The 14,155-nt window shown below is 38.2% G+C and overlaps 1 protein-coding gene and 1 pseudogene across 1 annotated transcript in view; both read right to left on the bottom strand.

The window, feature by feature from the left end:
* STAB2 (stabilin 2) overlaps positions 1-14,155 on the bottom strand; it is a 165,948-nt gene that overhangs the window by 102,920 nt on the left and 48,873 nt on the right. Inside the window, exons 19-25 of the mRNA XM_074226721.1 lie at positions 11,917-11,979; positions 9,775-9,870; positions 9,417-9,503; positions 8,207-8,318; positions 5,224-5,404; positions 1,064-1,157; positions 557-715 (exon numbers count right to left, since the gene is read on the bottom strand). Of these exons, the coding sequence (XP_074082822.1) occupies positions 557-715; positions 1,064-1,157; positions 5,224-5,404; positions 8,207-8,318; positions 9,417-9,503; positions 9,775-9,870; positions 11,917-11,979 (792 nt within the window). The remainder of the gene's footprint in view (positions 1-556; positions 716-1,063; positions 1,158-5,223; positions 5,405-8,206; positions 8,319-9,416; positions 9,504-9,774; positions 9,871-11,916; positions 11,980-14,155) is intronic.
* LOC141515727 (U6 spliceosomal RNA) lies at positions 3,804-3,917 on the bottom strand (annotated as a pseudogene).

The raw sequence follows: 14,155 nt of genomic DNA, 5'->3' as shown, positions 1-14,155 counted from the left end.
TAATAATAGCAGCAATGTAGTGCTTAAAGATTTACAAAGAATTTTACATATTAACTCAGATCATTGCTACAACCCAGCAAGATTGGTGCTATTATTATACCTACTTTACAGATAAGGACTGAGGTCAAGAGGGGTTTAAGTGATTTTTGATCATTGCAGAAACTCTTTCAGGAAAGTTCCATTGTTATCTCTATTTTACAGTTAAGGAAATAGAGGCAGGTAGGAAGGAGTAAGGTGACTTGTCCAGGTCATGCAGCTGGTAAAATGTTATTGAGTCTTCTCAGTTCATGTCTGACTCTTGATGAATCCATTTTGGGGTTTTCTTCTTCAGCTTATTTTTCAGATGAGGAATTAGGCCTAAGTGACTTGTCTAAGGTCAACTAACTGGTAAGTGTCTGAAGTTAGATTTGAACTCAGGATCATGAATCTTCTTGCCTTGGGGACAGGAACTCTATGCACTATGGCACATAACTAAAGCACATTCAATCCTGTTTTAGAAAATGGTACCATCTGTACACCAGTTTCTTGTCTGACACCTGACGGGCCACTTGCTTACCTGGCCAGGACCTACGTACAAACAGGTTGCATTATCGTGGCAACCTCCAACACTGGGTAGCAGGCAGTTGTTAATTGCTGTACAGTCTCTTCCGTCCCCAGTCCATCCAGGTTGGCAGACACACATGTAGGTTCCTGCACCAGTTTTAACACATTCTGCCTATGGAATTGAACAAGAAAAAAATGAACTCCCAAGAAACCTTGGCATGGCCTTAGGAAAGGATTGGCACCCATGATTTCACTGTTATGGGAACTCTAGGTGAGGAAATTCTCTTTGCCAACAGAAGCTGGCAATTTAGAGCAATTTAGGGTCATAAAAATAGCAAGAGACAAATTTTAAATCAAGTCTTTCTGGTTCTAATATTGGGCTATGCAATAGTTCCCCTCTATCATCACGCGCAAGTGTCACAAAAAACAAACCCAAGACTGAGAAATCCGACCTTGCTCTCTTCTCTGCCTCACCTCCCACAACCACTAACTCATATGAGAGAAACTGTCCAATTCTCACATTGCTATTGCAGCCTCCTGGGGTGGTTCCTGAACATAGATCCTCTTCTGTACAAATGCTCCCATCACCTTCATATCCTCGTTTGCAGACACAGCTGAAAAATAGGGCTGTAATCAGTTATGGAAGCAGAGGAGAGTCCTCCACAATCATAGGTCCCACCCAGTCCAGGAACTCCCTCCACAGCATGCGTTATCCAGGTTTGCAAACATGAATAACATGAAGCACCTTCTTTGGAAGCAGCTTGTTGCATTTGGGGCTATTTCTTTTAAAGTTTTGAGGTGAACTTGCTCCCCTCTCCTTTTACCAGTAATCAATGTCTACTCCCATTCTGATAGGCTAGTCCTTGAAATAGACAAATAGAAAATGATCATATTTTCCCTAAATAATCTCTTCAAAATAAGAAAAAACTCAAAGTTCTGTAGTCACATGATTTGATTCCTAGACCCTTTGCCATTCTGCTAATCTTCTTTTATATTATATAATTAAATTTACAGATTCTCTCTTAAAATGTGATAGCCAGAATGGAACAAAAGTTTGACCAAGGGGGAGGCTAGGTGGCGCAGTGGATAAAGCACCGGCCCTGGAGTCAGGAGTACCTGGGTTCAGATCTGGTCTCGGACACTTAATAATGACCTAGCTGTGAGGCCTTGGGCAAGCCACTTAACCCCATTTGCCTTGCAAAAAAAAAAAAAACCTAAAAAAAAGTTTGACCAAGCAGAGCAGAATGGGACTCTTAGCCTTCTTGAACTGGACACTCATTGTAAGATATCCAGGAAGCATTTCTAAGCTATTTCATGGTAAAAGGGAGAAGTATGGTGACTTGTTCAACCTAGCTCCAATTTGCTCAATAAGGCTTTAATGATTATAGAAATCAAATGAATTTCTGAAGAGTTTGGAAAATTGGAGAATCTTTCATTTTCTGTTCTATAAGAGACTGTGTCAATGGCAATACTCTAAGAATATACTCATTTGTATTATCTCACAGAGGAAGAGAGTGGGAAATGATGAGACATTTTACCCCACAAAATAATGAGAAAAAGTTTGATGATATTTTGGTTAAAGATCCAATTAATCAGGATCATTCTGTGGATCTTTAATAATGAAAACATAAAGAGGATAGATAGGAAACACACACAAAAATAAAATGAGTAAGTTTTTTTCCTCCATCAAGGACAATGAATTCATCCCATTTTGGACTGTGATATCACAGGTTGAAATGTGCAGCATTAAAAGTGGATATGGAAGAAAGAAGGATGGGAAGAGCAGCTGGTTTGGAGCAAGTGGAGAGAAGGCTGGTGTTGGAGTAATGCAATTCTGAATGTGCTAAGCATCATTTCTTACTATAGCTGAAGGAAAGGAGGGTGCCAAGGCTTGAAATGAGTTTAAATCATTATTGTCTCCCTCCACTAACTCAACAAAAAGGATGATCAAGAAAATATGAATAGCTATCAACCTACATGCCTACTTTCTCATTGCTACAAAATCTTTATAAGAATTGTACATATATGCATTGAAGGAACATTTTAAGGTCAGGAAAAGAAAGACTTGAAAGTAAAACTCTATTGATTAATTAAAATATAGATATTTAAATTTAATTTATAGATTAATTAAAATATAGATATTTAAATTTAATTTATAAATCAAATAAATTAAATTAATTTTAATTAATTAATTTTAATTAAATTTTAATACCTTTTAAAGGAATAAAGAATTCAGAATCCCATTACATTTGAGCTTGTTGGTAGTTTAAAAAGTATTTGTTTTGTGATAATCAAATATTTCTTTAAGGTTTTCCTTCAGTTGGGAGTCTTGTGTGTGTGTGTGTGTGTGTGTGTGTGTATGTGTGTGTGTGTAAATTGTGTCATATTCCGATTATGAGACCCACAATGGGAAAATGCATGTCCTTCAAGTTTTGTTAGCTGTGGTGTGCTGATAAAGCTTAAAAATAATTTTTTTTTTAGTTTTTGCAAGTCAATGAGGTTAAGTGACTTGCCCAAGGCACACACAGCTAGGCAATTATTAAGTGTTTGCAGATGGATTTGAACTCAGGTCCTCCTGACTCCAGGGCCGGTGCTCTATCCACTGTGGCACCTAGCTACCCCCAAAAACCAATTTTCTAAAAAAAAAAAACCAGTAAGCAGAACACACCTGCAAGTTGAATCTGCATTATTAGCATTTTTTCTATCACTTCCTTAAGTTTGGATAATCCAATAACTCAAAATCTGACTTGCAGCATTTGCCAAAAGTGTACATGCTCATACTGAAAATTTAATACTTGGATCTCTAAAGCAAGTTTAAGCTGACTTCTGTAGCTCCTGTTGTGGAAGTTATTCAGCACAGAATCCAAATAGAAGAGGGATTTGCTATAGAAAAGGAGAACTCCTAAAGGTTTCTGTTTGCAGATGATGTGATGCTAACTGCATCATGCCCTGGGATATTGCAAAGCTTCCCAAATGAGATGCATAAGAGTTTAACTTAACAATCCACATGGGAAAAAACAAGTGGATGAAGGATGCATATTGTACAGATGATGGTATATAGTTGGATTGGTGACACTTAGTGCTGGAAAGTTATTACAAAATATGGGACAGACATTAAAAAGAGATAATAACTCTGGCCCAGAATTGGACAGAAGGAAGAGAACAAGATGGAATGTTTCCAGGAAAGTGCACAATGTTTTTTTTAAATGACTTCCAGTTTCTCTATGAAATAAAATAATTTTAATGTAATTTAATCCTTTTAAAATATAAAATACAAATTTGTATGTCATCCTTGAACAGGGATAGGTAAAGGATGTCCCTTACTAATCTTCTCTGTATCATTCCAATTTTAGTATATGTGCTTCTGAAATGAATGTTCATTTTCTTAATTATTTCATATAGCTGGGAGTCATTCATAATTTATGAAAGATTAAAATTAAAATTGCCAAAGGGCAATGAAGAGGCAAGTGGTGAGTATTAGCAGTCTGCAATGTACTATTAAAGAAGGGATTTGTATGCAGACATACAAAAGATGTGATCAGAGAGAAGTATGAATGAGATTTGGCGGGGGGTAACATTTTGACTGTTCATGAATTGAATTTGGGTAAGCCAGAGCTGAACAAAGTCACCACCTTCACTCTCTTCCAGAGTCATCAAAGCCCAGTGACAAGACACAAATCAGGACTACTGATGATGGCCTAGGATGCAGAGGATGACCTTGATATCTTTGATACCTAGTCAAGCTCTAAGCACTCTAAGGTGCCTGCTTCAGTTGCCTTCATAGTCGTAGGAACAAATTGTTCTCATTCATCCATTCCACCGGGGAGGTTTTCACATGCTTTGGATAGACAGCTCCCTAACTCACTGATCGATTTGAGGTCCATTGGTTACCTTCAGCCTGGTTTAGACCCTCTGCCAAGAGAGTTTTACCAGGGAATGACCATTCCTCATGGTACAGTTTCTTGGAGCTCCAGGTGAGAATATATAGCGCTTATTATATCAATCTATAAAATTATAGACCAATGAATAATAATATTCCCTTTTATTAAAATAATAAGAGCAGCAGATTAATAATAGATGCTAATAGTATGCAATAGATTAATAAAAATTAAAAATAATAGTAATAGATAACAATGCTTATATGGTTTCTTAAGATTTGCAAATAACTTTAAATATACTATCTTATATTATCCTTTATTCCCACTTTAGAGATGAGGAAATTGAGCCCGAGAGAGGCTGCTTAGGGTCAGATAACTAGGAAGTGTCTTTGGCAGGATTTGAACTCAGTTTGATCCAATGCCAAATCTATCATTCAATTCACTTAGCTACCTCAAGAATTAAAACTTTTGTATTGATGTAAAATAAATCACCTTTCCTTTCTGGTCCTCATTTTACTCTCTTTTAAAAAAAAAACAACGGCAAATCATGTTTCTTTATTGGGTCTCAGGTTATTTATTTATCTCTAAAATGAGAGACCTGATCTAGATGACTTCCAAGGTCCCTTACAACTCTGAACTCTATGAGAAGTTCCTTAGGTGATGGGTCCATACTTGACTGGGTTGTTTTTTTTAAATGCGATTTTATTTTATAATTTTAATTATATGCAAAGATAGTTTTCTATATTTATCTCTTTCTAAATTTTGAATTACCCCTGGGATTGATAAAAGATTTATCACTTACCTGGCAACTCCGCTGCTGTATTCACAATTTGCATGGATGTGACAGAACTGGACATAGGGGCCACATGCTATGGTCTGCTTATCACAGAACTTTCCAGCTGATCCATCTTTACAGGTTCCAGGAAGGCAGGCCCCATCACTGTCTATTCGATTATCACACTTTCCATGAACACACAAACATTCTAGAAGACCAAGAAGTTGGGGCTCAGTTTGGGGGGCATATTTTAACATTCTGGATCCAGTGTCATAGAAGACAACTGCTCTATTTTCTGTACAACTCACACCTTGGGCTGAGTGAGACCTGAGGATGGTCCATAGTGATTTTCTTTATCAATTGACACAGTACAAGTTTATTAAAAAGCAAGTGAAGAGCAGAGAAGATATTGGTTATCCTCTGGTTAGGTAGGGAATATTAAAATTCTACCTTCCTTTTCCTTCTTTCCTTCCTCTCATAAAATCAGTAACAGTTATTATAAAGAAATTTATAATATCAATAGATTAAGACACAATAATGAAAGGAATTGAGGACTTTATTTTGGAGCTATTGCAGCATCTCTTTTAAAAGAAGGGGTATTTTTTGATGCTCTTTTCTGTTTTAAAACATTATTAATTTCCTATGACACCTCTTTCTTCCCCCTTTAATCCACCAAAATACTTGAACTTTTCCTTCAAATAAATAACTCAGTTAAGATTACAGATTACTTAATCAGTCCACAATCAAAGCAAAACAAATTTATATATTAGCCATGTCTGAAAATAAATGCCTACTTAGGCATCATTTACATTGTATACCTGCTTGACAATAGGAAGGAGGCATGTATTACTAATAATTCCCCAGGGTAATTTTCCGTGTTCTACTCATTAATATAGGGTATATTTTTCTGCCAGACTTGGGAAGGAGTTGGCTGTATGGTTAATTTTCTGGGAGGTGGGTGGTGGACATCTGACTCTGTGATAGATTGTCCAAAAGGATAAGAAGCAGTTTGGTATATAATAATGGACAAAGCTTTGGATCTAGAAACCAGAGGACAGGAGTTTAAATCTCCACTCTCATCCTAACTGGGTAACTTTGGTCAGACATCTTTTCCTCAGTTTCCTCATCTATAAAATGAGAGAGTTGGACTAGATTCCAGAATTTCTGAGTTTAAGGAACCTCAGTAGACATTTTGTCTAATTTGAATCTGAAAAAAAAATCTATCACAGACTCAGTGAATGGTCATCCAGCCTTCAGGTGACCTCAAATGAAAAGGAACTCCCTCCTCAGCAGTCTATTGAATTTTTAGATAACTCTCATTGCATTAGGAAGTTTTTCCTAACATAAAGCCGAAAACAAAGTATTTGCAACTTTCACTTTTTTCCCTTGTTTTACTCTCTAGGGTCAAGTTGAATAAATCTAATCTATTTTCACTTGGGTTAGGAAGAGAAAGACTGTCCAAAAAAATCACTGTCCTCAAAAAACTGGGAGAAAAGAATGCATAAATGTAAGTTAACAGAAATATATAAAAATATATTTTGGGTGGGAGGTCACTAAGGACTGGAGAAAAAAGAGGAACGTCTTTTTGTGAGAGGTGGCACTTATGCTAATTCTTGAAGGGAGGCAGGGGTTCCAAGAGGCGGAGATGAGGAGGGACAGTATTTCAGATCTTGAGATCATTGCCAGGGGAAAGAGAAGAGGAAATCAAATAGAAGGAACCAAAAACTGGATTTTTAAAGAGGGGGGATTTACAAATATTTGAAAAAGTAAAAACTTTAGAAAGAAACAAGATTCAAATATGGACATGAGTGCCATATGTGTATGTGTAAGTGTATGCATATATGCATAGTTGTCATTCAATTGTGTTCAACTCTTTGTGACCCCATTTGGTGTTTTCTTGGAAGAGATACTGGACTGGTTTGGAATTTCCTTCTCCAGTTCATTTTACAGATAAGGAAACTGAGGAAGACAGGGTGGAGTGACTTACACAGGGTCCCACAGCTAGGAAGTATCAGAGGCCAGATTTGAACTTCTTTACTCCAAGGCCACCACTCTAATCACTATGATGTCACTTGGCTGTCCCCTCATTCTATAGAAAACAGGGGCCTACAGAGGCTAAGTTGACTTTCCTAAGGTTATCCAAGAGTCAGCCCAAAATATTTATTAAAAATATTTACTTTGGGGGCGGTTAGGTGGTGCAGTGGATAGAGCACCAGCCCTGAGTTCCAATCCTTCCTCAGACACTTAATAATTACCTAGCTGTGTGGCCTTGGGCAAGCCACTTAACCCCATTTGCTTTTCAAAAACCTAATCTATATCTATATCTATATCTATATCTATATCTATATATATTTTACTTTGTTTGAGGTATGGTGTTTGGTGCTGAAGATACAGAAAAAGGCAAAAATATACAAAGAAATTCCCTGGAACCTGACCTCAGGGAGTTCACATGCTAATAGGCCAGACAATGGGCAACAACTATATACCTACAAAATAGGCTGAATAAAAACTGATATTTATAAAGATTTTAAGGTTTCCAAAATCTTTCTATTCATTATCTTATTGAAGCTTCCTAACTGCCCTGTGAATGAATACTTTTGTTGACCTTATTTCTGCAACTGATCAAATGAACTAATACTTATGATAATAATAATTTTTATGTTATGCTTTAAGGTTTGCAAAGCACAACCACCCTTGGAAGTGGTTGCTTTTATTATCCTCATTTTATAGAGGAAACTGAGGCAGAAGGTGGTTAAGTGGCTTGTTTAGGGCACTGAACTTGGAATCAGAAGGCTTACGTTTCAATTCTGGCTATAGGTAAGTTTTTTCCTAGGGTCAAATAGCTAGTAATTATTTGGCATAGGATTCAAAACATTAATAAGGATTTTTGGACAATGATGAGTTAGTCCTTTACTCAAACATTAAGTCTTCATTGAGGCCATAAATAGTATCAGATGAATCAAACCTAGTTAAGATAAAGAAGTAATCCCTAAGCTAAAGGATAACTTACTTTTTTCACACTTGGGTCCATATTTCCCAGGATCAGAGCAGAATTGACAGCGAGAACCATGGAATCCTTCATCACAAATGCAAGTCCCATTGCCACTGAACCCATCAGCACACTGCAAAAATAGACTTTTTAGATTTGTCTATCTAGACTGTTTCACCTGGTCAGATCAAGGGGTGTTATTCCTAGAACTGGGTATGATCATGGATCTCAAGAAAGAAGAAGTCATATTCTTTCCTTATTGAGTGTTTCTCAAACCAGGATTTAAGAATCTATAGGGATGGGGACAGCTAGGTGGCAGAAAAATAGAGCACCGGCCCTGGAGTCAGGAGTACCTGAGTTCAAATGTGACCTCAGACACTTAATAATTATGTAGCTGTGTGGCCTTGGGCAAGCCACTTAACCCCATTGCCTTGGAAAAAAACTAAAAAAAAAGAATCTATAGGGAGTCATGAGAAATACTCAAGGGGCACAAAGAGAATTTAGATGGTATTAATTGTTTTTGTTACCAAATAAACCATGGGTCATAAGACTGCAGGGTTATAGCTAAAAGGGACCTTGATGGCCATCTATTTAAGTCCTTTTGTTTTATAGAGAGAGGAAAACAGACTTAGGGTAGTCATAGATTTAGAACTGGAAAAGACCTTGAAGACCACCTGCTTTGACCTTTTCAATGTGCAAATGAAGAAATGGGACTCATGTTAAATGATTTTTCCCAAGGTCACACAGCTAGTAAGTTACAAAGCTGGATTTGAACTCAATTCTTCCTTTCTTCCATTTTACTCATTCTATTCAAAATCTACTTTTTGACTTCTATGGTTTCATTTCTTTCCCCTTTTTTCCTTCTAGTACTTAAAATTTGTAGATAGCAAGAGAGAAGTTGGAATTGCAGCTCTCTCCTTGACTTTTTGGTGGAAGAGTTTTGGCTGGATGTTGTCCTTTATTCTCAAAGAGGACCAAATTGACATCACTTTGTTGGTACAGTGTGTCCAACTGTGGCTGATCAGATCCATATGAACCTGGAAGGCTCTGCCACAATTTGGGCTCAAATAATTCATATAAATACTTGGAGTGACAAAGTCTCTAAATTTTCAAGTCACATAGAAGAGATATGTATTTACAATACAAACCATACATCTGTTTCCTTTTCCCGTTGCCCCTCTTTGTTCCCCTTCCTTTCCCTCCCTTCCCATCTCTTTCCACCTTTTGTCACCTGTCCATTTCCAGAGCATGGATTGGAAAAACCTCCTGGACACTGGTTACAGTCTGGACTGTAGAAGCCTTTGCAACACTTGGGTATCTGAGAAACACAATTTTGTTTCATTTTTCAGACTAGAACGAAACATTCAACTCTTCATTTGTTTATTCAAAGTCGTGATGAGGCAAATATTATAAATGATAAGATCTCCTCATTAACCATCTTCTTTCTTTCACGGAAGACAGAGAGCTTTCACAAGGTTCCATATTGCCAGTCTCTTTGGCAAGTAAGGAGGGTGAAACATGGAAAGTGACTGAAAGAACTCCAAGTCTGACCAAGTTGCTGGAACAAACCCATCAACCCCATGCCTTACCTTTACAGTAGAGTTACAGTATCTGGCACAACCCTTGGTAGGAAATTTCTCACTTCCTATCTTGCGCTCATAAACACAGTTGGTTGTAAATAGGGTCTGGAAGGAGATCAAGGAGAGAAAACATGACGGTACTAAAATATGAAGGTGATTCAGAGAAAATCTGCCAACGTTATCTAGGTTGCTACATAATGATCAAGTCAATATGCCTTTATTAAGTACATACAATGGTGTTTGTACATTGTATCCCACATTTGAAAGCGAGCCATGAATCTGTTAACCTCACTGAGTCATTTGGGGAGGGGGGTACATGGAGGTAACTTCTGCTCCAAGCAAAGCCAATATGTGGCCAACTAGGATTCTAGGGGTGTTACCCACCTTGTGACAAACAATGTAAAACATAATCACTTGGAGAAATTGGTTTTACTTGATTACTCTTTGTTACAAGGATTCTTTTTTTTCTTTTTAAGTGGAAGGTGCAAGTGGGAAGAGAGGGAATAAAGGTATGTTAATAAAAAAAATTAACTGAACCCTCCACCCCTGACCAAATAGTTATACAGCAGATATTTATGAGGTTAAAAGACCTTTGCAAGATTTGAGTATCTGAGAAACACAATTTTGTTTCATTTTTCAGATTAGAATGAAAAACTCAATTCTTCATTTGCTTATTCAAAGACGGGATGAGGCAAATATTATAAATGATAAGATCTCCTCATTAACCATCTTTCTTTCACAGAGGAGAGAGAGAGAGAGCTTTCACAAGGTTCCATATTGCCATTCTCTTGGGCAAGTAAGGAGGGTGAAACACGGAAAGTGACATTTGGCTGAAAGAACTCCAAGTCTGACCAAGTTGCTGGAACAAACCCATCAACCCCATGCCTTACGTTGCTTAACAAAGGATCATTAAGAACTCATACCCCTTTTCCTGTATTTAATAATTCTTACTATCTTTCTCCTCTTTCTCTCCCTTTCCTTCATATCTAATGTCACATAAGAAGCATGGGATAGAGAACCAGTCTTAAGGTCAGGAAGACATAGATTAAAATCCTTCCTCTTTCACACAGGGGTTGTGTGACTCTAGATAAGTTACTTAACCTCTTAGGACCCCAACCAGCTCTCAAAGCTGGACAGCAAGTATGGATTGGTCATTTGTCCAACACTGTCATGAAAGGAGATGGAAACCTGGCCCCCATCTCCTTCCTGTGTGAAAAGCATTCATATGCTGTGTGACTCTCCCTGCAGCAGATTTCACATTCTTTTTTTCTGGTCAGAAAATGGAATAGGTCCTAATGACTTCCGACACAAAGTATGGTTGGGAAAATACCTAGTTAGATGGCATGGGTTCAAATACTGACTATGACTTCCTCTTACCCATGTGATTTGGGGAAGGTCATTTAAACATGTTTCTTCATCTGTGAAATGAAGGCTCTGGACTTGTGAGCTTCTGAGGACTTGTCTTTAAATCTATTTTTTGTTTTGGAATAGACCCGTGATTGCAATTTACTTAGCTATAAAAAGCACCTACATCCCAGGATTGTGGCCAGGATAAAATGAAATAATGTTTGGAAAGCATTTTTGTAAAGCTAAAAGTGTTAGATAAATGTTGTTTTGTTGTTATTATTATTATTTCATTGGTGTAGGAAGTTCTCGCTGTCAATATAGATCAGCACACACTTTGCAACTCAAAGACGTAAAGGGCAATTGTCTGGGGAACTAAGAGGTCAAGTGACTTGTCCAGGGTCATCTAGACAGAATTGGGTTGACTCTAAGACTCGCCATTATCCCCTATATCATGTTCCCTGCCCTTTTTCAAATGAACAAATTTTAAAATAAGGAAAAGATAGGGTAAAAGCTAGCCTTATAGCATTCCAGTTAAACTGGATCCCTGTTTTAGATTTTTTCAAGGCAATGAGGTTAAGTGGCTTGCCCAAGGCCACTCGCCTGGGTAATTATTGTGTCTGAGGTCGGATTTGAACCCAGGTACTCTTGACTCCAAGGCCAGTGCTCTATCCACTGTGCCACCTAGCCATCCCTGGATCTCTGTTTTAAATGGAAATAAAACAAAATAAGCCAGCAGGAATTGTGGTGGAAGCCTATCTGTGTTTTCAGGAATTCTTTGTCATTTCTTGAAACCTTCCCACTCACCAAGGGCTCTGAGTTGGCAGGACAGACACTCCAGTATATCATGGCACAGCTCACACAGGTACCCTGAAATGAGAACAAGGAGGACTCAAACAGAGACCTTTCTGGAAGGTGTCAACTGAGATTCAATGGCTGATGTGAATGAGGAAAAGGTTAACTCCAGGCTGGAAGGGAGGCATCCCATGGCAAAGTGAACCTTTGGGTCATTTATTTCCATTTTCTCCAGTGGGATCTCAGTGGCAGGATGGATCTTATCAGCAAGAATTCATGACATACCAAACCCAACCAATCCAGCTTCTACTGAAAAACCTCCTAGGATGGGGAGCACACCACCTCTGGAGGCAGCCAATACCCTTTGGAACTCTCCATCTCTTGGTTCAGGTATTTTCTCTGTCTGTCCCCCATGTGGAATGCACCCTTCCTTTTTTTTTTTGCAGGGCAATAGGGTTAAGTGACCTGCCCAAGGTCACTCAGCTAGGTAATTATTAAGACTCTGAGGCTGGATTTGAACTCGGGTCCTCCTGACTCCAGGACCAGTGCTCTATCTACTGTGTCAACTAGCTGCCCCTGTACTCTTTCCTATTTGTGAAAATTTTTTACAACTTTCTATCATTGCTCTGAGCTCTACCCTTTGGGTGACAAACAGAGGAAGGATAATCCCTCTTCCATTTCAAATACTTTAAGACAGTATCAAGTAACCCCAAACTTCTCTTCTCCAAGATTAATAAACATTCCTAGTTCATGGGATCCAAGATCTAGAGCTGAAAGGGACATTAAAGACCATCAAATCCAATCCCCTCATGTAACATATGAGGAAAAGAGGCATAGAGATATGACACATGCATCACACAGGGTAGTGAGTGACCCTGGAAGGATTTCAACCTAAATTCTCTGGTTCCCAAATTAGTAATCTTTCTTTTGGATCATTCTCTTCCATCTTCATTTCAAACTCTTTCATCTTGGTTGTCTTCATCTGGACACCATTCAGTTTATTAATATCTTTCCCAAAATACAGCTTTTAGAATGTAACATAATACAGATGCATAGTCAAAAATTAGACAAATCGTTCCCAGCTTTCTGCCAGTCCTGAGCATATTTCTCGGCCCTTTCTTTCCGTACCATTTCCAGAAAATATTTAAATTTTTAAGAGACTTGCTAAAATCCTCCCAAATCATTCACAACAAATGAGGATTATTCTTATTAGAAAAGAAGATGCATAAACATAGCTTCTATTAAGAGGCCAAAGGAAGGAAGACTAGAGGTCTGTCAAGAGTTCAGCCAACTTATTTTACAGTGGGAAAAACCCAAGCCCAGAGAGGTAAATAATTGGTCCAAGGTCACACAGATAGTGAGTTTCAGAATCAGAATTTGAATTCAAATCTTTGATCCCAAACCCAGTCATGCTTCCACTGTACCACACCAACAATCCTCAGACTTTTCTTCTATTCTTGGATTGTCAGCCCTGTTGGTAGCGCATGTTAGGACAGAGGTCAAGCGATCTACTCAAGGTCACCCAGACAGCCCCAGAGTCAGCCTTTGGATTCATTGGGATTGTGGTCTAGGGCTGAAAAGGGTGTCCAAGACCTAGAAAATGGCTTGTAGAAAGTGGAAGAAAGATTGAGCATTTGAGTTCAGATCCTCTGGCCTCTGATTTCAGCTTTAGTACTCATCTTTACAGAGTTGCTAACTTTCCTATGTGGAACTTAATCTCTTTATACTATAGCTTAAATCCTTAATCTTTATCTATTGCCCAACTGCCTCCTATCTTTCCAAGTCTCCTATACCTTACTCCCTGATACAAACACTTTGATCCAGAAACACAACCAAGATCCTGCATCTCTTGGCTCAGGTATTTTCTCTGGCTGTCCTCCAGGGTGGAATACTCTCTTTCCCCCCCCTCAACAACTGACCTCCCTGGCTTCCTTGACCTAAAATCCCAATGTTTGAATTTTGTCTCTCCTATTAGAATTTAAGTTCCTTGAGGGAAGACACTCTCTTTTGCTTGCCACACAGGAGGCAATTTATAAATGTTTTTTGATTGATTTAGGTCCTCAAATACTTCCTAGCCTCATAACCCAAGCCAACCTCTGTCTGTACTATTTTCCTGATTTGTAAAATGGAAATAATAATAATGATAGCATTTATAGCTCAGGGTTGCTGAAAAGATAGATGCTCATTATTATCGTTATTATTAGTGGTGGTGATGGTGGTAATAGTAGCAGCAGAAGTAATAGTGGTAGTA

Source organism: Macrotis lagotis, chromosome 2 (genome assembly GCF_037893015.1).
Source record: "Macrotis lagotis isolate mMagLag1 chromosome 2, bilby.v1.9.chrom.fasta, whole genome shotgun sequence".
Taxonomy (NCBI): Eukaryota; Metazoa; Chordata; class Mammalia; order Peramelemorphia; family Peramelidae; genus Macrotis; species Macrotis lagotis.
The sequence above is the reverse complement of the archived record's forward strand: the minus strand, read 5'-3'. Positions and strand labels throughout refer to the sequence as shown.